Source organism: Amblyomma americanum, chromosome 8 (assembly GCF_052857255.1).
Source record: "Amblyomma americanum isolate KBUSLIRL-KWMA chromosome 8, ASM5285725v1, whole genome shotgun sequence".
NCBI classification, from domain to species: Eukaryota; Metazoa; Arthropoda; class Arachnida; order Ixodida; family Ixodidae; genus Amblyomma; species Amblyomma americanum.
The window spans coordinates 37,023,697-37,048,427 of NC_135504.1; the positions used below are offsets into that span (position 1 = coordinate 37,023,697).

Consider the following 24,731-nt stretch of genomic DNA (forward strand, 5'->3'; position numbering starts at 1 on the left):
AGCTGTCACCACTACATGACCATGTGTGCATTTCTCGTTAACATTTTTATTTTTGACGACCTCTAGTGACATACGAGTGAGGTACCTGCCTGCGCCAGACACTGAGAGAACAAGCTTGGCAACCTCTATTTTTCAGAACACTTAACTGACTAGGTCAACATTTGAAACCACACTCCACAGGAACATGGCATGCCTGATTGGGTTTTTCTTTTTATTTTGTGTGTGTGGCCATGTTTTTACACCTGGTGGCTCAGAGTGATTCGGTGTGTGTTTTCACCCTAAATGTCGTGCAAGAAAAAAAATGCACTGTTTCTTTCGGAATGGAAACTTCAATTGCCAATGTTGGTGCCTCTGGGGTTTTTCACAGACAGGCTTGCGGAGGAGCATTCTTATTCGTCTCTCAGTGGCAAATTACAGTTCGAAAATTGAACAAAAAGAAGGCATGTGTTTTGTATCTGGTGGAGTTGAGGGAGGGTCATCTCTCTGGAAAGGTGGCTGCATTTTCGATTATGGGGAGAGGGAACATGGCAGAGCATGCATCATGATAACTGTGCCGGCATGGGTGTTCGAGTGAAGGGGTGCTGGAGGTTGGGGAAAGCAGGGGGCGTTGTAGAGAGTGGAGACGGTGCCAGGTCTGGCGGCAGCAGCAGTGGATGATCTCAAAGTAACTAGCTACCGCTGTGCCCCTCCCCCTGCATGATGAAGACAACCCCACCATTCCCCGAAGGCAGACAATCAGGGCAGGCTCTCTCTCTCGTCTGTGCTGCCCTCCCCTGCCGCCTGCCCCCCTTCCAATTCGTTTCCCAACCACCCGCGTGCCAAAGCAGCAGCAGCAGCCAGGAGCGCCTAGTCAGAAGCTGCTCCCTCCGCAAGCACTCGACAGAGCAGGCGTGCATGTGCTCGGACAACGTGCCTTTGCCGTCGCTGTGCCCTCCCCTACTGGCGCCCTCCCCCTCTGCTTATCTTACTTAAAATGCAAACTACCAGGGCACGGATCACAAAGGCTGGGGAGGGGCAGGGAGACGAAGATAGTCGGGGGGACACCTGCGATGTCTTGCCACCGATAGGAGCCATGGCCCCATTCAGTGCACAAACCACAGTGGGGAGGCGCAGCAGGCAGCCTGTGTGCTGCTGCGCCTTGCTTTTTGTTCCCTTGAGCTATCCGCTAACGTACTCTGTGTGTCTTGGTGGTGGTGTGCAACGGGTTAGGTGGGGGCTTGTGGCAAAACGGACGGTGAGGGGCCTATCCACGAGTACACAATATTGTATGATGACTGAGCAGACAAGAAACTTGTTGCCAATGTGATTTTTGTTGGTGAGATGTGCACAGCAATTGTTACTATGAACTAGTATTCCTATTAATCGCTCGTATATATTTTTTCTTGCGCGTGCGCATTGAGTGTATAACGTGTACGTCCAAGGAGAACAGGAGGGTGTGTGTACTATGTGTCTCAAACCTGTGTGTGTCGTGCACGTCGGCACATTATTATGTAAATGTGAAATGTGAACACATGTTGTTGGAAAAAAAGGTTTTTTTTCTTCAATATCCCCTATTGAGATGCTCAGGGTTTCCAAAGATGTGATGATTTCAACATACTTGCATGTGGTGTTCCTTTGCACGTTGCTATGAATAATATCCCCTTGTCAGCTAATGATTTTTAAGTTATTGTGTTGCTCGTGCTCTCCCCATTCCCTTTTCTCTGCGTTCGGCCGTCGTTGCCACCATTGGACTGTGGCGAAGGAAATCGTCCTTATTATTTCTTTTTGTTTTAAGTGACCCAGCTACGACGGTGGGCAGTTTTGAACTGTTGTGCGCGAACGGTGTTTCGACAGTCCGCCCAACCTGCGTGGCACTTGCAAAGAGAAAAAAATGCCGGCCGCAACGACAAACGTGACTCATCCCGGAAGCGTGCCACGAACGACGGCAACAGCGACCACCACTTCGGTGGAACAAAAGATGCGAGAATCACCGGGAGGGGAGAGTGTGTCGAGACCTGCTGCTGCCGGTGCGCTTGTGTGTGCTGCAGTTTGCTGCCGATCCGTGTGAACGGACCTACTTCATTCCGAGACTCTCTTAGGGAGTGTAGCATGTGCCCGAGTGTATGGCTGCAAGCCAGTGGAGTGATGCACGCCCACTTGCGCTGGGTGCAATTAAGTTGGGGGGGAGGGAAGGGAAATACCAGTGTTTTAATTTGTTTCCCCTTCTCTTTCTGTACGGTCGAGTGTGTGCATGTTTTTGTCTGTTGATGAGGATAACGGGAGGGCTTGCCCCGTTGGCAGCTCTGTTAAACTTGCTCCCTGTGTCTGAAAGGAAGAAAAGCAGCGTGCAACCTAGTTCGTTGGCTGCGCATCTACGACGGCTCTGCACACACTGGTGCACGCATTGTTTTTCGCCTTTCAGGTTTCCCTTTTGTTGTTCTTTTCCACGATGTCTTTGGTGTGTGTGTGTCCGGAAGTTTAGTTTTGTAGTAAAGACAAAAAAAAAAGTGAAGAGCACTGGTTGCTTTTGGTCCCAAGCACAGACCTGATGCGAGTGTTGTGTCACACATGCTAAGGGAAGGGGGGAATGCTTCTTCATTCAGAATCCCGGCCAATGCAATGCAACTAGTGACACATCTCTGATGGAGGGATGGGAACACAAGACATGGCACGTTTTTCTGCACTAAAAAAAAAAAGCTTTTATTGAAGTTGGCGGAAGCAAAAACCGGTCCCTCTGAGGTAGCGTGCCCCGTAACATGCAACTCCTATACTACAGTACTTGCAAGTACTATTAATGCAGCAAGATGAAGGACGGCGGTGTCTTTCTATCCAAGACTATGACAGCAGGCAATGCATTATCAGTTTGATGTTGAGGCACCTAGTGACAGTTATAATCTCAGGTTGTGTTTTCTGCCACTTTCCCCCCTTCTAAGGTGTGTTGTGTTTATACTTTTACCTGGCAATTTGTTCCACCCTGTGTTACAAATGTGGTTTGGACCGTTTGTTTTTGCTCTGCCTCTTCCTTTTGTGCCTTTTTTTCCTTGTTCCCTCAATTTTAAATGATTGCAATTGTAAAAAAAAGTGTTAGACATGACAAACATCTCACTGTGGTGACAAAGTGTGCATTTCCAAGTTCATGCCCTTTTTTTTATTTTGCTCCTGCGTTTTGCTCGACTTTTGTTGTGTTGATATGTACATTTGTTTCGCTAGAATGAGTATAATGATAACGCATTGTTCAGTTTTTATTATTTGTTGCAAGTTTTTTTCTCCCCTTGGGACCGTGCTCTTGAGTGTCCGCCGCCATTAGTACTGTATACTACCACTAACTACCGCTGTTGTCAAGGTGTGTGTGTATCGGGAAAAAAAAGTGACAAGGAAGAAACAAAAAAGCATGTGACACTGACAAACCAAGGGTATACATATAGATATTTAAGGACACGGCACTGCGGGGATCCCAACTTGTGATTCAGACTGCTAGTTCAAAACCCAAGCCCCTCGCTTTCTCTGGGGGGCACCGTGTTCGACGTGGAAGAACTTGCTTATTCAGGGGCCTTCTCACACCAAACACACACACACATGAAAGTTGTAGATGGTTTTATTATATATACATATTATATATGCGCGAAGAACGATGCTGGCTGTACTTGGACGATGACAAAGATACTGAAAAAAAAACCTTGTGATGTGTTGATGAATTTATTGTATTGTAATAGCAGTCAACTTTCAGGCATTAAAGGTTTGTGTAATATGTGCCTCCCACTGGTCCCCATTCGTTTCTTTGTCTTCCGAGGCTGTTGGGCTGTGGAGCTTGTCTTCACAGCCACCCCAGCACAGTTTGTGAAGATGGAACCTGTCACGAAAAATGTTTGTATTGAAGGACTCGTTGTGAAGTAGTGATGCTCCTTTCCCATGAAATCCAGTGGAGGGTATAGACCTCTTCTAGCAAGTCCAAACTGTGAATAAGGCTGGACTGGGAACTAGGCTGTCCAATTTGCTTCAAGCAAGCAGGCCTTTGGCCCTCGACTGCAGGTGGTACAGAACAACACTCTGAATCGGGTCCCACCGACAAATTGAGTCTGTTATGCACCTTTCATTTAATGAATTCGGGGAAGGGTCTCAACTGGGAACAGCACGGTCTAATACCCCTGTCACACGGGCAGTTTCAATGCCCATGGTGAGGATCTGCCATTGCCACATGGCCACTGGGATCTTAAGGGAGGTCCATTGAAAACAGCCTCGCACTATGGTTGCACTCGCCATACGTTGAGAAAATAAAAATGATCTTGATTTAATGGAAAAATTTTTGACTACATTAGCCAGTTCATAAACTACTTTTTGTGCGGGAGTAAAAATGACAGTCCGGCGGTCAAATGTAACCAAATCAGCGCTCACCGATTTGTGGCAGCTTCGCTGGCAAGAAGTGAATGCTTCTGAAACGGAAGTGCACATCGCTGCCCATCGTCGCCCTGTCATCGCCGTCTCAGAACTGGTATTTGAACAGATTTTCCTAAAAAAGTTTCAATTAGAATAGCACTTACTCGAACATTTGGCTGGTTTTGCTCAACTTTGTATTTTTTTCCAATGCCATGAGTCACTCATTGCTCACTCAATGATTATTGAAATTTACCGTGCAACAGTGGTGCATCTGGATGTCCCTGGAAAATTTTAATGGCCATTGATTCAATTATTTGTTCAATTCAGGGGGCGGGGGGTTAAGTGTACAGAGAAAGCTGTCGAACCTGGACGGCAAGTCTGAGTATAGTTTTGCTAATTGTGGATAAGCGGGCATTAGTGTTCTTCAGCATTACATTTGACTGATGGCACTTGGCCTAGCAGCACAAATTGCTGCTGGAACATTACACCAATATTACTTTTTTAGGTTGCATTAATGTGGCTAGTGTTTTCTTTTGGCAACGTCATGATATGTCCAAAAACATTGCCACAATATATTCCGCGATGCTGTGTTCACATTTGACATTTGTATAACATTGCTGTATCATTGACACGATGTTTAGTAACATAGCTAACATTCTTAAAAAGTTCAGAGACCCTGCACGAGCATGCAGACCTGCGAATTGCTAAGCTTCACAATGCTTTGCAAGGACCAACGGGAGCAAGCGACACTTGAGTTCCACACTACAGTACAACATGCAACTCGTACACTCGCATTCGAACAGATAGCATGGAGCCAAGCTTAACATTAAGGAGGAACATTAAGCCATCACTGAAAGGTGTCCCAAGGGTAATAGTGGCGAATCGGTAATAATCAAAGCTTTGTGACAAATTAATGGGACTGCGCATGCAATCTCTGGCAGGCACAATAGAGGCAGTTTAGTTGCAAAGTACTGTTCGGTGAAGAAAATATTTACTCTAACAACAGTTGGAAAACATTGGCGACATTGCCATAACGTTTTAGCTACATCTTGTGCTGCCAAAGGTAGGTATGCAGTAGTTATGTGACCCAGTAATGTGTCCCCAAGGTTGGAATAAACTTTCAACAAAGCTTGTACATACACAGTCGAGCCCACTTATAACGATGCTCTGGTTCATTCATTGTTCACTGCTGTGAAAATGATTAAGGTCGTCTTGAGACTGCGGAGTACATCGGGAATTGCTTTACAGCACGCTTTAGGGGGCAGTTATCGACTCTGAACACTTCAACGCGTGATTGAAACCACGTGGACTTGTGGCAACGTGTTTTGACGTATAGATGACCGGACATGATTTAGCGTGAGATGGCTTCGTTGGCGCCATGATACGGGCGTACACTGATTTTGACGATGACGTCAAGCTGCCACTGCTAAATCTGCCGTAGAAGGAACATTAAGTACGACACTAGTTTAATTGGAATTTGTATTTCAGGCTGTAAAATTAGAAGTCCACTTACTACGAACCTCGGATACAACGAACGCAATCTACGCGACCACTCGACTGTATTTGCTACCTGCATTGCCCAACGGTACACGAGGGCATTGTCACATACTCACACTGCCCAAAGTGCTGCGCATTTCCTCGTGCCTTTTCACGCTCACGCGTGCCGCTATGTTTGTCGGGATTGCAAGGTATGTTGCGATTCTTCGCATATGCAAGGCCATGACCGGTCAATCCAATCCAATGTAGCAAGCATGGCTGATGTTCCTTCAAATGCTCCGGCAAGTAAGTAACTCTGCTGATAAGAGCATCCTGGTTTTATTTTCCAGCAGAAAGCCATTTCTTTGTCGCAGTTAGTATCGAATCGAACTTCAGAAACCGTTCTTTTAGGTTGCCCGGGTACAGCGAGTAACTTAGCGGGCAAGGCCGCTTCTTGTGAGGGGTGTCCCAACCAACGTCTGTGCGCTTCGGGTGCAACCAAGGGACCTGATCCAGGTGAGCACGTTTGCTTTTCTGAATGTAAAAACTATCAACAAGTGATCAACCTTCTTCGGAGCTTTCGCAGCCGAAAAATGCAGAAAGCACTTTGCTTTTAGTAGCATGACGGTAACAGGAAAGCATGGCGTCACTCCTATTTGCAAGCTGCGTTGGGCAGCCGTGGAATTGCAAGGCTTCGCATACTAGCCTACGATTCGGCCTTGTTAATTTCGCTGGTGCCGAATTAGCCTACTGACTACGGGACATAGAGCTTTGCACATCGATTGTTTTTCTCCGCATACAGCTCACAAGTATGGAGGCCCCCCAACCAATGGCGTCGACCGATTGTCATGACGTCACGGTTAATCAGGTTACACCCGCTGATCTCCACTAGGTGGCTGGATGCCGCTTTCCGAAGTGGGCGCAAGTGAAGCCACCTGAAGTTCGGTGGCATGTCCCGAAAGTTCGGTGTCTGCTGTGTATTTCAATGAAAAAAGTCGCGTCTTTCGCCGTCGTTCCGTTCTCAGTTTTTCGCGTTGTTTTCGTGTAACATCTACTGTAATATCAAAGGAATAAGCAAGCTCAATGCGAGAAATGTATGCGTTGTTTGGGGAACCCTGCAATTTCAGAGAAACCGAAGAAAACATAGCAGGCCTCACCATGCCGCGGCAAAGGGGTATGTGCATTAAACACAATTTTCTGATCTGGTTCTTGTCTTCCAAGAGTAATTAGGAGAAGTAGTGGAATGCTGATGAGTCTAGGTCATTTTAAAAACCAATTTTCGTATAGCAAAAAAAAGGCAATGGCGTGGAAATCCTTACACTCAAAGAGCCACTCGTTATACAGCTGCCGGTGTTTCGGTTTCGAGTTGGTGGCGGACAAAGTTTCTTCTCATCCACGGCAGGTGATGCTTATCGCTTTAGTGTGTTATTTACCTTCCGGACGTGCTTTTAATCTAACTCTATAGCACAGCTACGCTTCATCTACACAGCACGAGAGAAACGACTAATGAGAAAGACGAATGGCAGCAGCGCATGCGACAAGCACTGTTAGAAGTCAACTGCGCCAAGCGTCATGAATAAAAGCCCATTCAGGCATAATTTGCTACTGTACGAAACAGTACTTGACTCGGTCGATTGAAAAGCAGCACCATATACCTTTTGGACGCGCTAATGTGAACCAGGAGAACACCGACGGCACCTCACCAGATTGTGGCCTCGCTCCGGTTCGGTCTGAACATAATTTGGTAAAATAGTCACTGCAAAATCGGCTGCCTAATGAAGGTTTCCACCTATTCTTTCTTAAATTTATCCCTCATTGATGGTATAACTTGGGCTTAGAGCGCGACAACGTGCATCACAACAAAGAGCAGAGCTTACGATGCTAGCGCAACGGGACGACACAGAGCTGAGCAGACGAGGTTTCGTACGTACTGTGTGTAGCGACGTTCTGTTGTCCACTAGTGTCGTTCCATAGCGATGCAATGGACCCTTATTGTTAAAACGTCTTTCCCGAGAACTTTGCTGCTCTCCTCATGCAGTTGACGGCGCAACAGGTAGGCATTGTCATGAAAAAAGATGAGAATGTCAAAAAGACAAAATGCTTAGTGGAAAACGAAAACTGAAACTGAGAAACCGTGTTGACGTCCGATTTCGTGCACTGCCAAAGGCTGACTTCCGAGACATGCCGCCCAACTTCCGGTGGCTTCACTTTCGGGCACCCGATGCGGCATCCAGCCCCCTAGTGGAGATCAGTGGTTACACCTGCCAGTCATGACAACAGTTATTGTGGGACCATAAAAAGAACGAAAAATAAAGTGATAGTCTGTCGACGTCATTGATGGAGGCCTTCTTTTGAGGGCCATTTTCCACTCCACGGGAGTTGTATCAGGCTAACAATATCGCTGCGCTTACCGGTCGGGAATTTTCTCGGTTTCCAGACGTAGCTGTAATAGCGCAGCGCCTGGCGACAGTCAAGCACATTGTGCTTGTGCTTTCGGGGAAAGGAGGAGTCGGAAAGAGCAGCGTGACCTCTCTTTTGGCCACTGGATTGGCACTGGCCGCCTCGGAGCCTAACGTGAGTATTCGCCACGTTTCCGCACACTACGTGGTTAGCAAATTTCCTCACAACCACAAGTGGTTATATGTCACTTGTAGTGGCAGCCACATCATTTCTAAGCAAGGTCTGAAGGTGTTAAGAAATTGTCCTCGGACATTTTAGTGCAAAGCCTACTACCATCAGGCACCTCATGGCTGATGAGGTGCCTACCCTCACGTATCTCATGGCTAATGAGGTGCTTCAGACTACAATTTAGTTTCTTGAATATAATGATGGCCAGTGTAATTTTGTGTAATGTAATGTAGTGTGGTATAATCAGTGTTCCTTCTTTTCTTTTATGCTTCATTATTATGGGTGATTTGGTTTGTGGACAGTTTTGCACGAGGACCAAATTGTTCATTTAACATGGCATGATTGTAATTTATTGCAGCACATCTCATTATGCACAGGTTTAGCACTAACGGATTACATACCACTGTTATTATGCATGTGGCATTGTTATGCATTTTTGCCTTGTGTGCACGCATTCTTCACCAGCAACAACTTGAAGAATTTGTTTGTGTGCTTGCTTGTTTACTGTCTCTGTGATTGGCCTGGTGACATAATGCAGTGGTGAACTGCTGCACCAATTGCGCCAAACTGCGCTAAATCAGAAATTCTGCTACTTGCTGCTACAAAATCGATTTTTTTTGCCTACTTTTGCGCCATGTTTGTGCCAAAACGTCGCTGAATAACTCTGCCGAGAGCGAAACTGAAACTCACTGTCGCAAAACCCGACATCTGCCGGCAACACTGTTCAAGACCAGTGCTGATTGGAGGAAAAAGCGCGAAGTAAGTGTCCGTCTTCATCCCTGTTGGTCATCGCTGCCACAGGTCATCGCAGCTCACGAGGTCTCCGCCCTGATGGAAGGTATTAGTCAGACAATCCGAACCACTTGATGACTTCTGGCAAAAATTTTGCGACCTCAAGCAAGCTAATGGTGCTCGAAAATATCCCTTGTTGGCGGCACTCGTAAAAGCACTTGTAAAAGCACTCATAAATACACGGCATAGTTCCTTGCCTTGTGTTTCAGCTTTCACTTCATAAATGTGCTCTTGCATTGAAGGTTGCTGTCCTGGATGTGGATGTTTGTGGTCCATCACAGCCAAGGATCTTGGGCCTTGAAGGGGAACAGGTCGGTGTCATGCGTTTTTTTCTGCAGCATTTGTTGGCAACACTTTTTTCCAAAGTTCACATCTAGTTGAAACAAGTGTGGGCTGGGTAAGGCAAGATGCAGGGCAGAACTTGTGACATTTGATCCTTTTGAAGAACAGCACACTCTGATCTGTCTTGTGGCTGATTAAGTAATAAACTATCCACATGCGAAGTTGGTCTGTTTGTATTCATTTACATTATCATCTTTCTCTGACTTCTCTTTTGCTTTGTACAGGTCCACCAGAGTGCTTCCGGTTGGTCGCCAGTAGTAAGCTTCACTACTTATTTCTGCATGCTTTTTTAAACAGCAGTGACTGGTCACTCAAGGCTGGTATAACGTAACCATTCCCTTTACTCAATTCATATCCGGCCATGGCAGTTGCATTTCGATGGAGGTGAAATTCTAGTCTCATGTACTGTGTGATGTCAGTGCACATTAAAGAACCCCAAGGGACTGAAATTACCGGAGCCGTCCACTACGGCATCCCTCATAGCCTGAGTCGCTTTGGGACATTAAACTGTATAAAATCAAAACCAAACCATCAGTTCATTTCCATTGTTATCATCTGTGATGCTGACTGGCTGATTATGGTGATAAGCAGGACTTCAGCCATTGACGACAGGCAGAAAATGAATTGAACTGGAATGGAATAAGTATGTTAATTTGGCTCTATACTGGGTTGCAGTAATCGATTCGCTGTTGACATATGCTATGCAGTGCTAAAGGCATGATGCCTAATGGGGATAGCTGCAGACAGCTTGGTGTCAATGTGCAGAATGTTCAATGCTGTCTGTGTTTTGTGCATGCCTTACTTTATTTGTCTTGACTGCATTGTCAGTGCTAAATGTTGATTGTTTGCTTTAATCTGCAATGTCGTTTTGCACTCAGTACACAGAGGACAACCTGTCACTCATATCTGTTGGGTTCCTGACTGCACCCGACGATGCGGTCATCTGGAGGGGACCTCGCAAGAATGGTAAGGCACAATAATACTGTTTTGTGCTTTACCTTTCTGGTTTGGATTTTACCCAGGGAAGAAAATGTATGTGGTTTGCTGTAAATGATGTTTCATTTTTATTGAGCTTTATTAGGTGCTGTACGAAATTGTATTGATGTCCTGTGTTAGTGAGCACAAAACAAATTGGCATTGGCTAAGTGGTTAGGGCGCTCGTCTACTGAGCAGGAGTACCTGGGTTCGAACCCAACCAGTACCCAGGTGGTCGAACTTTTCCAGACCTCCACTACAGCATCTCTTTCGTCCTCCTTTTTTCTTTCACTCCCTCCTTTATCCCTTCCTTTCAGGTGTACAGCCAGATGTGTGGGACAGATACATGCACCATTTCCTTTCCTCAAAAACCAATTTTAAATTTTCAGTGGAACGTAAGATTCAAGCAGCTGTGTGCACCTGTCTGTGTGTGGCGAGAGGTGTGTTCTGAGTTGGTGGCAGTCCTGGGTTTATACCAAAGCTTATGTTGGTGCAAGTTCTAAAAGGTTGAGGCAGATTAGCAGAGGAAATTGCGAATAACTTGACCTTTCCCTGGGGCCTATTTTTTACATTTTTCCCTAATTGCATTGTAAACACCGGCAGGCGCATTGACTCTTGCTCACAGCTATTTATTCACATGTCTGCATTTACGCTTGTTGAGTGCTGGCTTCCCAGCTCATACTCACAGCATTCTCCGTATCAAGCGTTGTCCTCCATCATTTATTGCTCAGCCTCCGATGTGGATAAGTAGCGCCTGCCTTCAGTGGCAGCTGGAGCTCGTGGAAAATTGCTGCTGTTGCAAAATTTCAATTCCAATTTGCAATTTGTTTCATTTTGCCCAGAATGCCGACTCCCCCTCCATAAAAAAAAATGTCTCTGAGGTCGGCAAGTTGTTCCCACCTGCAATCTATTTGATTCAAGTGAACACTGTTAGCTGGCATTCATGTTTGTGCAGACACATTTATTTATGTACCTGCACCTTACCTGCTTCCCCTGAGGCCCACTCTCTCGCTCTTTCACGTCCTCTCTGAAATGTCACCTTTCAGAAACAAGCGATATTAGTGTGGTTTTTTGTTCACTGACTGCAGACTTCGTGCTGAGGTCGGTGCTTGGATAAAGGGGTGCGGTGTAGCGCTGAGCCACATTCGTTACCAGTGTCCAAAAGTTTGCACACCTAGGAGGATGACAGCAGCACTGAGGGAAGTGCTTTGAAAAATTTAATGTCGAGCAGCTTTTGATGAATTTGCAAAGTGTTGAGCTCGCAGAGGAAGAGTCATTTACAATACTTTAGCATTTTCGGCTTAGCTTTTTCATGTGGCCAGATGCTTAGTGCAAGATAAGCATGATGAGAGTGCTGGGTTATTGTCTCTGTCACAAACCTCTTGTGAGTAAAAAACCCTATTCTTTTTTTCAGCAGGAAGAAATGTGTTAGTGATCTTTAGTTGCACGTTCATTATGTGAATTTTATTTGCCCTGGTGGTTTCTTTGCGCACTCACTGCAACCACTTATATTTGGTGCACTTGTGTTGATCCAGTAATACCTTCTGCCGTGCGATCTTCAAGCATCTAAATAAATCACACAAGACTCCGTGCACATAGCTTCATACTCAAGAAATAAGAGAAACTAACATGCAAACGATGCAGTAACAAAGTTGCAATAATGCCTAATTGAATCTTGATGAACTGATTAATACTTTTGCTAATTTAAGCGATATTTCAGGTTTTTTCAATTAATAAAAGATTCTCCCTTTTCTTGATTTCTATTATGACTGATGTATTTCATTTTACTGTTTTCAATGTCAGTTCGTTATTGTTACCTTTGACACGTTCATTATTGTTTTCTGTGTACTACTTTTGTTACTCTTGCCCCTCCTGCCAGGGCCCGCAGTATTCTGTAAATAAATAAAGAAATAAATGAACCGCATTTTATGTTTATGTGCTGCAAAACATGAGAAACAAGCATTTCATACAATTTTATAATGAACATATTTTTTTTGCACCCTAGCCTGCTCTTGGGAGAAAATGTAGTTGTAAGTGCCCCACGTGTCCTTATGTTCCTGAAGAAAGGCAGAAATTTTAAACAAACTGGAAATAGTAACAGTTTTTTTAACTGCTAAAGTGTGCATATTTAAATGTTTGTGGCCCATGATAGCCTGAGTCACTCATGCGCCATAAAACATCGTGTTTTGTGGAGGTGCCGCCATTTGTGTCTGCTGACCCATGCCATTGTTGGCGAATCTCTGTGCCTCAGGGATGATCAAGCAGTTCCTTCGAGATGTGGACTGGGGAGACCTGGACTATTTGCTGGTCGACACGCCGCCGGGAACCTCAGATGAGCACCTCAGCCTGGCACAGTACCTCAAGGACTGTAACCTCGATGGAGTCGTACTGGTCACAACACCACAGGCAAGTGTTTCTGTGTGCAATCTCTTGCCATTGTTGTCGTAGGTCCTATTATAAGCTACTGCTCCTCTCCAGTGCACTCCAGAGACTGTGAAATGTTATAACATTCTAAATACTTCATGCTAGTTACTTGATGCTCAGTGTAGTGCAGAATTGAGGCAGAGGTCTTGTTTGTAGTACATTCTAGTTAGTTAATTGAGATTTAAGTGCTTCTTGATGCTCAGTGTAGTGCAGAATTGAGGCAGAGGTCTTGTTTGTAGTACATTTTAGTGACTTAACTCAGATTTAAGTGCTTCTTGAGGCTCAGTGTAGTGCAGAATTCAGGCAGGAGTCTTGTTTGTGGTACATTCTAGTTAGTTAATTGAGATTTAAGTGCTTCTTGATGCACAGTGTAGTGCAGAATTGAGGCAGGAGTCTTGTTTGTGGTACATTCTAGTTAGTTAATTGAGATTTAAGTGCTTCTTGATGCTCAGTGTAGTGCAGAATTGAGGCAGAGGTCTTGTTTGTGGTACGTGCTTGGGTGGAATGTTCGATGGCATGGCTTTGCAGTGCCAGCCCGATTTGTGACTGTCTAATAGTTCGTGCTGTCTGTTATACTGTGTGGGTGTGATTATTTCAGATTTACATCCTTTATTTGTGAAAATGGCATGAGTGATAGCTAAGTTTTGTTTTGTGCACTGCAAGCTTTTGTTGTATTGGCCTGGATGTAACATGAACTGTAATGTTGCTTTAGAGGGCAGCTCTAAGGATTTTACAAGCTTACCATATTGTTCTGAAGTTTATACCGTGGTTTATTTCTCGTTCCTGTTTACTTCCACTAAGTTTAGCACTCGTGCAACATTTCATTCATGTGCGAATCAAATGTGAAAACAAGCTTGTGCTGTACGATGCCAATGCACATTAAAGAACCAATTTTTCCGCAGCCCTCCACTACGGTGTCTCGCATAGCCCATCGGTCACTTCGGGACGTTAAATCCCACAAACCATACGAAACCAAATTGATTTTAAAATTTGCTGTTCTCATGGCCTCAATTCAGATGATTTCTATGGGCAACACTGCGTTCTTGACTTCGCTAACACTCCCCGCTTCACTAAAAAAAATTCTCAGGCTTGTATGAGGCCACCCCAAGCATTTTACAAAAGGGCTCATTGTTGTCAGTTGCTACTTCAGCCATTCAAAGCATTTGCCAGATTCTGTGACATTGCTTTTTCTTTGAAGTCAAATTCAACTCCCCTCCCTGGAGCTCTGAGGAGGTGTCTTAATGGTGGTACATTAAAGAAGTCAAAGTGTGTGTGTGTGTCTGCTGTCGGCAGTCTTGCAACCTGCCTTTTTTTGTTTCATTCAGTCCGGTGGTGATTTAATTATTGTAAATTTAAAGTAAATGCCAAAAGTACAGTTTCTGATACATTGGATTCAATGTACAGTGCATGACTCTCATTCTAGTGCACCTGCTGTGAAACACAGCCACGTCATGTTTAGACACTAATCAGGCACAGTTTTATCTATCTGGGTTTGCAGGCATGCTTTTAAATCTAGAGTTTGAAAAAAAAAAAGTTTATTTTGTGTTTCTCGCCACTGTGCATTAGAAGCTCTAGTAGTAATGACATTGTAAGGATTGGGGCTTCTCGAGCAACCTGAGTGCACACCCACTGCTGCCGTTTTGGTCGTTAGAGAGAACACCCTCGTAAGGTGTCTGTGAGCGGAATGCAGGCGGCTGTGCTTCTTGTCCACTTTTCCGAGGGAGGCTGTTTCGAGAACAGTTGTAAATCGCCCTCCATTCCGTTCTTCCCGCTTCAACCTTGCGTCCCCATTGGGTCACTCCGAGTGACCTTTGGGGGCGTTGTTTTGTCGAGAGGCGGCCAGCGGGAAATGAACGAGGAGACCGCCACTGATTCAGGCAGCAGAAAGGAGCGTAGAGGTTGGCTTCTGGGTGCCCCGGCCTTTGCCGGGGTACCAAGAACGTGGGTGGTTTAACGTGCGCACCTATACTTTGTTTTACACATCAGGTGTAACGCTATCAAAGCTGACGATCTTTTGCACTGCCTGCATCCGCGATGAAAAAGTAACGCGTTTCTTGTGGTCAGCAAAAACTAGTAAATGCTTTGCCTGCAGGCTTATTACACGATACATATGCCTTGAGATTGAGTAAATGCACTCCTATTGCTGACGGCGCGCTGTCGCTTTCCCGTGCCTTAGACCACTCAGCGACAAAACAAGCGTGGGGTAACACGCCTCCCTTTATTTTTCATGTGGACTACTGCCGTATCTTTCACAGCATTGCACTTGATGTATGAAACGGAGTATAGTAGGTATACTTGAGTCCAGGCCCGAACGGAGTCCTGTCGGCCGCCAGTGTGGCGCTGATGCTCCAGATTCAGAAGGGCCTGATTTGACTGGTTCTCCGTCATCGCCGGCCATTGCCAGTGGCGACGCGTGATGGACCATCGACGTGCGATCTGCATCGTGAAGATGTGCACCATGCCTTCATCATCCTCCCTCGTGTTGTGTCGCGTGCGATTTAAACCTTTGGTCGGCCGTGAGGTATGCGATCACCCTGTTCTGTGCTGTCACGCGCGTATAGCCTTTGCTTTGCGGGCGCGGCGCTGCAGGCCCGCTTTTGGGTGCTGCAGCCGAGCTATGCGTTGTACTGAGGTCTGGGGATCAGTGCAGTGTTCTGTAATGCAACTTACTGTGTAATAAACACTTGTGCTCCTGAATAACTGCGCCTTCCTTCCTTCAGACCGAGACCGCAGGCGCGCGGTGAACACTGGCTGTGCGTTCAGTTTGCTCTGGCCCGAACCTGCGTCATGTGGGCGAAGTGGTAGTACCTACCTAACGCACCATCACTGGTTAACTTCACATCATCAAACTTGCATACATCAGCACCACAGTCTTGCCTTGTTTGAAACTGTTTGGCCATTTACTGCAGATGCTATTTCTGCAGTCGAGCCAATGTTTCATGACCTCTGAGTAACCTCTGTTAGTAACCGTTTTGAATTTTCATTCATGTTCACTTTGCTTACTGCTTGTGAAGTATGCTCATTACTGTGGCAGAAGTTTGTTATAATGTTTGTCGCATTCTTGGCCCCGGCAGTGCCTTATGAAGTGGAGTTTCTCTTGGTGTTCAGGAGGTGTCGCTGCAAGATGTTCGCAAGCAGGTGGGCTTCTGTCGCAAGATGGGGCTGAGAATCTTGGGCGTCCTCGAAAACATGCGTGGCTTTGTCTGCCCCAAGTGCCAGGTGAGGTGGTGGACCTCTCAGGTTTTGCACCAATGGTGCACACGTGCTCTCAGTAGTTGTTGTGCATCATATCCGATAAACGTGTAAAAGTTTATGGGGGCGAAAAGATAAGCAAGAGCCGTCACTGCTAGACTAATTTACAGTGAGAAACAGTAGTCACTTGGTAGCCAGTAGTAGCCAGAATATGCAGTAGTTGTTTAATAGACTAAACTGAGGCTGAGTAGCCAATGCGATTTTGCAGCTATGTAAATCAAATCTCTCTTCCAAAATACTTTTGAAAATTGCTTGCTGTCATACCCTATGCAATGAACATTTATTACTTGCTGTATGATGCAAAATCTGTATTTCTGTTTGGAAATTTGGTTTTCAGATTGCATGCTTTCTTTTGTGTTGCGTTCTTTTGCACCATCTTCTGTTGTTTCAGTATAACTACTGTATAATTTTTTTGTATGTGTTTTGTTGGTCAGTGTATGGCTCACAGGTAGGCTTTTGCGAATATTCGGTTTTATCCAATATTCTCAGAAAATATTGAATACGTTGAAGTGTTTGTTTGAAATGAATTGCGTTTCCGGAACGCTTGCTTTGTGTGGTTTCGATTCAATGTGCTTTCGATGGGCAGGCATCGATCGTAACATGCAGAGCCTTAAGCAGCAGCCGCATAACAAAGCAATCGCAGTTAACAACAGCAGGCGGGTGAGTGGCAAACTAAAACGATAAAACTTGGGGGGCACTTAAGTTTGTGACGGTGTTAAAGAGTCCCTGCGGTTGCTTGGTGGTCCCCTGGCACACCGTTTCGCAGACATCGTACACACTTGTTTCTGCCACGTACCGCTTTGTTAGACATTGTCATCCGTGTTAACTGGTGATGCTAATTAGTGACCCTAATTAACTAAGTGTTCCAGTAATGCCATTCGCCTACTGTGCGGTGCGAGATGCTCTTAAGGCTCATTTATACTCCAATGTAACGTGCGCGCGTGGCACGGCGACGTCAAGTTGGCCAAAGCGAGACTCTACACTCGAACGGCGCTTGACCGCCGACGCATTCGGCGGCTTCGGCGCACCCCGACCACACCGGCGTCAACTTGGAGCATGTGTCTATTTTGCGCCGAGCGCATCAGCCTCCACTGGCCCGGCCAGACCAGTTCCTCGTCTCGTCAGGGTGGCACTGCTTTGCAAATCCACGTCTGGTGGTGCGTCAAACTTTCTGCGCATCATCTGCACATGCACTTCTCCTGGCGCAGCCGCTGAGCCGCGTTGGAGTGGTCGGACTGTAGGAGAGCCGAATTCGCGCCTGGCGTGGCGTTGCCAGCCTGACGTGAGTGACCACCGCCAGCGCTCGCCCGCGTGCCGAGGACGTCGGAGTATAAACGCGCCTTTACAAGGCCTCCATACATCCCACTGAATGAATGATCCACAGTGGTGTAGAAGTAGCATGCCTGGCTCCCAACCCAAAGGATTCGGCTTGACCACCTTGTTTTCTTTTCAGCAAAACTGCTTTTCTACATCACTACCCTCTAAACCAATCAGGATTTTCCAGCCACGGCAGCACTGATGCCAGGTTTTTCGCCGAATGGGACATTTAACGCTCTCGCATTACATTGCCGTGACTCCCATGCTTTTCGCTCGCATGTGGCCTGGCTGACTAAGTAGCAGGTTGAACTGCTAACGGTATTCCGGCACGACGCATGTTCCGGAGGTAAACAAAGGTTTTCTCTCGTGCTATCGGCAGCACATACAGACCAAATGTATGTGCGGAGTTTTAATTTTTGTTAGCGGCACCAATTTGTCTACGAAATGCCTTTTTTTTTTTTACACGAGAAACCCCATAAATTATAGCGGGAATGAGCACCGGCACCAGGCGTGTAATACCTGTGCCTCGGCCAAGCCTACCCAAGCCCCACAAATTGGTCGGCTTCAGACAGACATAGCTTCAATAGGTGCAACAAAACGTCAATGCACCGGGAAACCATTATTCGCAGAAGCCTACTGACTGGGCCGCTATTAACGGGGAATATCGTCCTTTTGCCCTGTTATCTGAGACTATGTTGTGTCTAAAACAATGTTCAAAATAAGTAGCTAAAAATGGATATTTTTGCAAGTCCAGCACAACTGCTGCAATATTAGCAGTGCTATAGCTCAGCAGTCTAGTACAGAGACTTGCATATTTAGCGGCTGAACTTCAAAATTTAAATTCCTCTGCTCAAATTACTGGCCTGTTTGGGTTGAAAGATCACACACAAAGCAGCATACTGCGGTCCAGGCACATAGCCAGGATTTTTTTTCGGGAGGGGCCCCAGGTAGTTTCTTGTACCCCGAGGGTGGGGGAGTCTTGCAGGGCATCACATGACCAACATAAGCACTGCCGAAGGAATGGGGGGAGTGGTGATAAGTTACGATTTGGGGGGGGCCTGTTGGGCCATTTGGTGGACATGTGCCTGTTACGGTCTGCTTTCTTTGAGATGTAATTGAACATTAGCGCTTGCCTTGTTTGTCCGTAATTAATGATCAACTGCTGTTGGCTATGAGTACAGTTTTTAGAGAAGCGAGCTGAGCAGCCAATTGGGCAGCCTGCTCCACCTGCTGGACGAAGAATCAAAGGCCAGCGGTGGACGGGTGAGTTGCACGGATACGTTGAAAATTACTGTCTCAATTTCACGGCATTTTTAGTTAGAGAGGCAATGACTCTTCCTTGTGGCATTAATTGCTATGAGCAGATGAAACTGCATTTTCGAAGGACCTGTGCAACTTGTCCATCCACCGAGCTGAGCCATCAGTTGTTTCTTTGTCAACAGGTGTGCAGCCTGTTCAATCCGTTGCTCGGCTAGCCTCCTCTAAAACTGGACTCGTAGCTGACAGGAGTTTCTCCAGGCAAGTGTTAAATTGCATCTCAAAGAACATAGAACAATGTGTATGATGTTTGCACCCAAATAGGCTAGTAGTTCTCGCCAAGATATCTTTAAAAGTCTGGCGCTAGATATGCAAGTCTTGGAATAACAGCTGACACTACATAAAACAAAAAAACTCTGGGTTCTTGGTTTCAATAGAGAGGTCAGCACTGTGCATGGCTATTCAAATGCAGGTGCGCAGTGAAATCTTTCCCGCAAGCACAGGAGGTGCAGCTGCACTGTGTGAAGAACTGGACCTGCCTTTTCTGGGCTCACTGCCCCTCGACCCAAAGCTAGGTGAGGCATTAGAGTGTTTCTCTCTTTGGATATGTTAACAAATCATCTTGCGCTTTGTGCAAAGTTGGCCTCAGTGGGTGCGCGATTCACTATTTGTTGGAATAAAGGTATTTGGCTGTGGCTAGTCTTTTTTATGCAAAGCATTTGTGGATCCATTCTCAGCACCTCTCTGATAACTGTTATGCAGGGCCAGTATAACTGATTCTGGAACCAGTTTTGCATCACCATTGGCTGAAGCAACACCACGCCCCTGCCATAACTGTGCTTGGGCTGATAACAAAGAAGGGACATATGGCGTGGCATCAGTTCAGCCTATGTCGAAGGGCCCCAAAAGTGCAAAAATCGATTGGAATTGGTTGCAGAATCGTTAAATCATCCCGAGATTGGTATTTCCACCTGGATAGGAGTTGTCTATACTCCGTTTCATGCATAGCAGTCAATGCTGCCAAAGCTAGCGTGCCTGTTCGCGCAGCTACGTCCACACCGAAAAAGTAGTTCTCCGTACAACCAAAGTGAACATAGGCCTGAGGGCCCGAACGCCAAGCGCCTCGCAGCTTCTACCATGATTGGCAGTGCTAGCACTTTGTTTTATATCACTCATTATTTTCATCCAAACACTAACCGAGGCTTCGAGAGGAACGAATGATATGTGGCGTAGTAATATGGTTGCACGGACACACTGCTTCCGCAGCATTGACTGCTATGTATGAAAAGGGGTAGAGGTGGACTTGGAAGAAGGAGAAGAAGAAATATGTAGGTAAAGAAGGTCACCTCGGTACTAATATACGGATGGTGGGTGCTCCCATAGGAAGAGGCGAAAAAGGGATTGTCTAGCAAAGGTAAAAACAGCGCTAAATTTGACACAAACCGCACAGAAAGACTGACAGGACAGGTTCTGTGTGGTTTGTGTCAAATTTAGTGCTGTTTTTACCTTTGTTAGACAATGTTCCACCAACTAGCCCAGCAAGAGGTGCTGTTAAAAAGGGATAGCCTCAGTAGGATGCTTGGCTTATTGATATGTCGTAGTTTTATTTATTTATTTTTTCAGTTCTAATGGGGGTTTAGGTTAAAGCCTTCTCTACCATCATTTTTGACGGGTGCAAATTTAAGTTATTTATCTCTCCTCAGTTCTAACTAATTAGACTGGAACCTCTATTCTTACAAACCTTTTCCCAGCTTTGAGCTATCTATCCTGCGGTTGTTCGACTTCGCAAAAAGCAGAAATTCCATCTCTTAATTGGGGACGCTCCAAACCCTGGCCAACACTGCCATGGGTATGTGTCATTCCTGTGGAGGCCAACAGCAACATGGGCATCAATGGAAGCTCCCATTCTAATACGCATGTACTTTGTCTATGTATGCTCAGTATACTTCCCTTTTGCACAGCAGTGCTCGTAAAGTGGTCTCCTTCCTAGGAGCACCTTCTAGGTGCCTTATTTTGAATGTCACTGGGACATAAGAATCAGATGGCCAGCCTTTGTTTAGTCCAGATTTCGTGGAACCCCCTTGTATGTAGCCCATTAGTATGGCCCGCCTTGTGTTAGAAATTCTCGTAGCTTAGCATTGCTTTAGTCTCTTCGATACGGCTGCACTTGCTGCACCAGTTGAGAGAATACAGCACTTTAGCATTCGTTTTGCCAGTGCAGTGCACGCCCACTGCATTTCTGTATAGTATTTGCTTTGCAGAAGTGCCCGCCTAGTTCAGCACGAGTTCTTGGCTGGCTGGCACTCTCTGAAACGGAAGAGCAGTTGTGATGCAGCACTGTGGCAGCGTCCATGTGTAGAGCTCTCTTGTATGACCATATGACCGCAGCCTTAGTGGCAATTCTTTCTTAAAAGGAGGCAATGTGTTGCTGGTCGTGGCATCAGGATTGTAAACTTGAGCTGTCAAGTTGAGCTCAACAAGCAGCATTTCAGCGCGTATGTAAATCGTGTGTAATACATGCGATGGCTTCTTTCAGGAAAATGACGATTTCGCAGGGTTGGTTCATGGCAACAGTTCTTTGCAATTTGCTACTTGGAAATTCCTCACACGGTTCCGAGATTTTGGTGGCGGTTGACATGGGCAGCACGCAGCTGGCTGCAGTCTGGTGGCGACGCCGACTAGCATACACATCCACGTCACCATTTGTTTTGGAAGCAGCCACTGCTGAGCTGCACTTGAATTGCCTGAACTGGCACTGCATGCTTGCGGCATGTTGCCGCGGAACTAATGCAGAGAGTGCCAGATCGAACAGACCTTTAATGTCAAAGTATCTTTTATTTTTTCCTTACATGTTTGGTTGTATCCATTGCAGCGAAGGCATGTGACGAGGGCAAGTCATTTCTACGCGAGCATCCCGATTCTCCTGCAGCCGAAGTGTGCAGGGAGGTTGTGCAGAGTAAGTTCGCTAATTCATGTTTTCCCATTCATTTTCCCATTGCCTTGGGCTGAGGATGTGCAGCAGTGACAGTGCAGCTGCATCTTTTTTCAAGCCTGGATTATGTCATCCTCACCAATGACCAGAGTGTATTATTGGCCTTGGAAGTCTGGTTCGTGTAGTACTTCTTAACTTCGTAGGTGTTGTATCTGAGCGGAAGCTTCATCATTTGAACATGATGCGTCTGTCGCATATAAGTGCAAATATAAGTGCGAAGCATGTCGGTGAATGGGAAGCTAAGTGGCCGAGCTTTGGGTGTTTCGTGCACAAGCTTGTGCGTGTCTTCAGCCTTTGTAATGCACTATACGTAACAATCACAGCGAAACTACTCTTCAAGCACTTAATAAGTATTTGTGTGGTTGCAGCCTGAAAAAACCATACACAGAATTTGTAAGCAGAGAGGTGCTGCCTTTTCTCCGTCTTAACAGTAGTTCGATGCATGCTAGGTTTAAAAAAGTGAAAGAAATTCAGTGATAGAGACAAAGAGAATTCGCATACTGTCTTTTTGAAATGTTTCATAATTATCGTTGCTAGTTGTGCTGAATTGTTTGTGTCTTGTGATTCTCATGTCCACATCTTGTTTTAAGCATTGAATAAGGTGTTCAAGTATAAAGCATTATTTCACTTGACATTTTAGCAGTCGGCCCAGAGCATTTTGGGATATTTTTTCTCCGATTTCTTGCGCAGAGCTTTCAAACGTCCTGGCAGGCCAGTCCAGCTGAATCTTGGTTGCGGCCATCCCTGGATACCTTGCGTCAGACAGAAGCTTTTATCTTAAGTTTTTGGACGCTTTCTGGCCGTATTTGCAAGCATTTCGTTAATGCATGCAGTCCTGCCAGAAAGCTGTTAGCCTCTTTTGTATATACTCTTACATGTATTGCGTGCTGGCGTTACGTAGTAGTCTGTACAGCCTTTGTCAAAAGTAAAAAGGCCAAAGGGTTTGATAGAAGCCCTGCCTTTCGGAAGGGTGAAGACTAGAGTTTCTTCCACCTTCAGATTTGAAACACGGGTGCTGCATAATAAGCCATGTAGCATGGTCTGGACGCAAATCCCGTGGCCTCTGTACATGGTGAAGGCTGCACATTGTAATTATATTGTGATTAAAGTATCCATTTTTCATGTACACCGTCTGCTTTTATCACTGCGCAACGTCACATGAGATGAACGTCTCAGCTATATTGCTTGCAGAAACTAGTTTAGAGTGCAAACTTTGGAATATTCTCCAGTGCTAGTAAACCCGGGGCTCCGCTGTTAGCAGCCGATTTTAACATGCTGTGAGGTCAGTCTCGGCTTCATGTGCGTTTATTTGGCTGTACAAAAAACGAAACTGGCAAAAATAGACGACTGTTTATCGTCAGTTTAAAAGTTAGATTACACAACGCGTTCGCGATCTGGGTGACCTGAAAATGGGCCGAGCTTTTAGCCCGGCCACCTAAGAACACTGCTGGTGGTTAACGCAGCTAAATTTGGCTACGGTCCGCCTACAGAACGCAGCGATCACTTCTCATGCTTGTTCTTCAGTAAGTAGTCTAGTTCCGTTTTGACGAAATGGCGCACATTGGGGTCGGGTATCTTGGCGACCGCTTCGGCGGCGCGGGCGCCACCGTCCTTGTAGAATTCCACGAGATCTTCGGCATACTCTAGCCACACACAACGCGAACAGCCGCTTCCACAGCACTCCTCGTCGCCCGGTGCGACCGGCGGCTGCCCTGAGGGCCGTGTGGTACGTTCCCTTGCGACAGAGGTCGCGGACTTGTCGGGTGCCGCTGGGTCGTCTTTGTCGTCACGGTCGCTCGATAAATGCCGACATTCATTTCGATTCACCGTGCGGTCGCGTAGAAGCGCGGCAGCTGACGCCGAGCGATGCGAAAAACTGGATGCTGTTTCGAGTATGCTCGTGGCGAACCTCAGCATCGCCGTCACGAGCTGGCGACCGATGCAGACGTCCCGTTGCCGCCATGCTTTCGCGGACGTGCGAACAAGCGCCATGGTAGTATCGACGGTTGGCGTGAAAATAAGTGCACGGGGGCATATTTCGAAGGGTATCGGTCAGCTTCTTGAAAAAAATGATAATAATAATAATAATTGGTTTTTGGGGTAAGGAAATGGCGCAGTATCTGTCTCATATATCGTTGGACACCTGAACCGCGCCGCAAGGGAAGGGATAAAGGAGGGAGTCAAAGAAGAAAGGCATAGAGAGGTGCCGTAGTAAAAGGCTCCGGATTAATTTCGACCACCTGTGGATCTTAAACGTGCACCGACATCGCACAGAACACAGGCGCCTTTGCGCTTCGCATCCATTGAAACGCTGCCGCCGCGGTCGGGTTCGAACCGGGGTACGCCGGATCAGTAGTCGAACACCCTCACCACTGAACCACCGCAGCTTCTTGCAGTTTTCACGGTTTTGGTGTCCACTAAGATAGTTCCCGCGCCTTTCCATTTTCAGCACTGCATATATAGAGCAATTGGCTGCACCGAGCATTTTTTTTAACGGCTCATTAGTCCCGAGCGCTTGGGCACAGTTCTGCCAACACAGATGGTCCCCCTATCCTGTCCCCTCACCTCTTTCATTTCTCCATTCTGTCTGCTATCCTTTATTTCCGCTGCCCCATCTCAGGCGCTTCAGTATCGATGGCAGATGCCGAGGCTAGCAAAAATCTTTTCCTTCCTTTTTACTATTATTTTTAATAAAACCACCACCAACACAAAGGGATGTAGTCCCGCTGCAGTTTTTGCACTTGCGTCCTCGAAAACTGCCTGTGCGGGCCCACAGTGCTTCGAACGTATCTGCATTCCCTCACCCATGCTCGCGAAAAGGTATGCACAAATTTTCGCTCCTGAAAATCGGAGGTGCAATATGCGCCAATCCAGAAAGCTCATGAAAACCTGGCAGGAAAACAAACAGCAAGAGCTACTTATG

General features: G+C 46.2%; 1 protein-coding gene across 1 annotated transcript; it reads left to right on the forward strand.

Moving 5' to 3' along the window:
* Positions 1-6,004: 6,004 nt before the first annotated feature.
* Nubp1 (NUBP iron-sulfur cluster assembly factor 1) lies at positions 6,005-22,934 on the forward strand. The gene is made up of 11 exons (XM_077634501.1): positions 6,005-6,135; positions 6,241-6,345; positions 8,267-8,403; positions 9,492-9,560; positions 9,816-9,848; positions 10,470-10,557; positions 12,818-12,972; positions 16,099-16,209; positions 19,289-19,391; positions 21,689-21,772; positions 22,499-22,934. The coding sequence occupies exons 1-11, from the start codon at positions 6,063-6,065 to the stop codon at positions 22,531-22,533; spliced, it is 993 nt and encodes a 330-aa protein (XP_077490627.1). The 5' UTR covers positions 6,005-6,062; the 3' UTR covers positions 22,534-22,934.
* Positions 22,935-24,731: the final 1,797 nt, after the last annotated feature.

What these genes read in the sequence shown, in the direction of transcription:
- Nubp1 (XM_077634501.1), top strand. Translation starts at nt 6,063, where the DNA reads ATGCAAGGCCATGACCGGTCAATCCAATCCAATGTAGCAAGCATGGCT. An exon ending in TGGGCCTTGAAGGGGAACAG is followed by an intron (nt 9,561 to 9,815) that starts GTCGGTGTCATG and finishes TGCTTTGTACAG; the next exon opens with GTCCACCAGAGTGCTTCCGG. An exon ending in TTGTCTGCCCCAAGTGCCAG is followed by an intron (nt 16,210 to 19,288) that starts GTGAGGTGGTGG and finishes ATTCAAATGCAG; the next exon opens with GTGCGCAGTGAAATCTTTCC.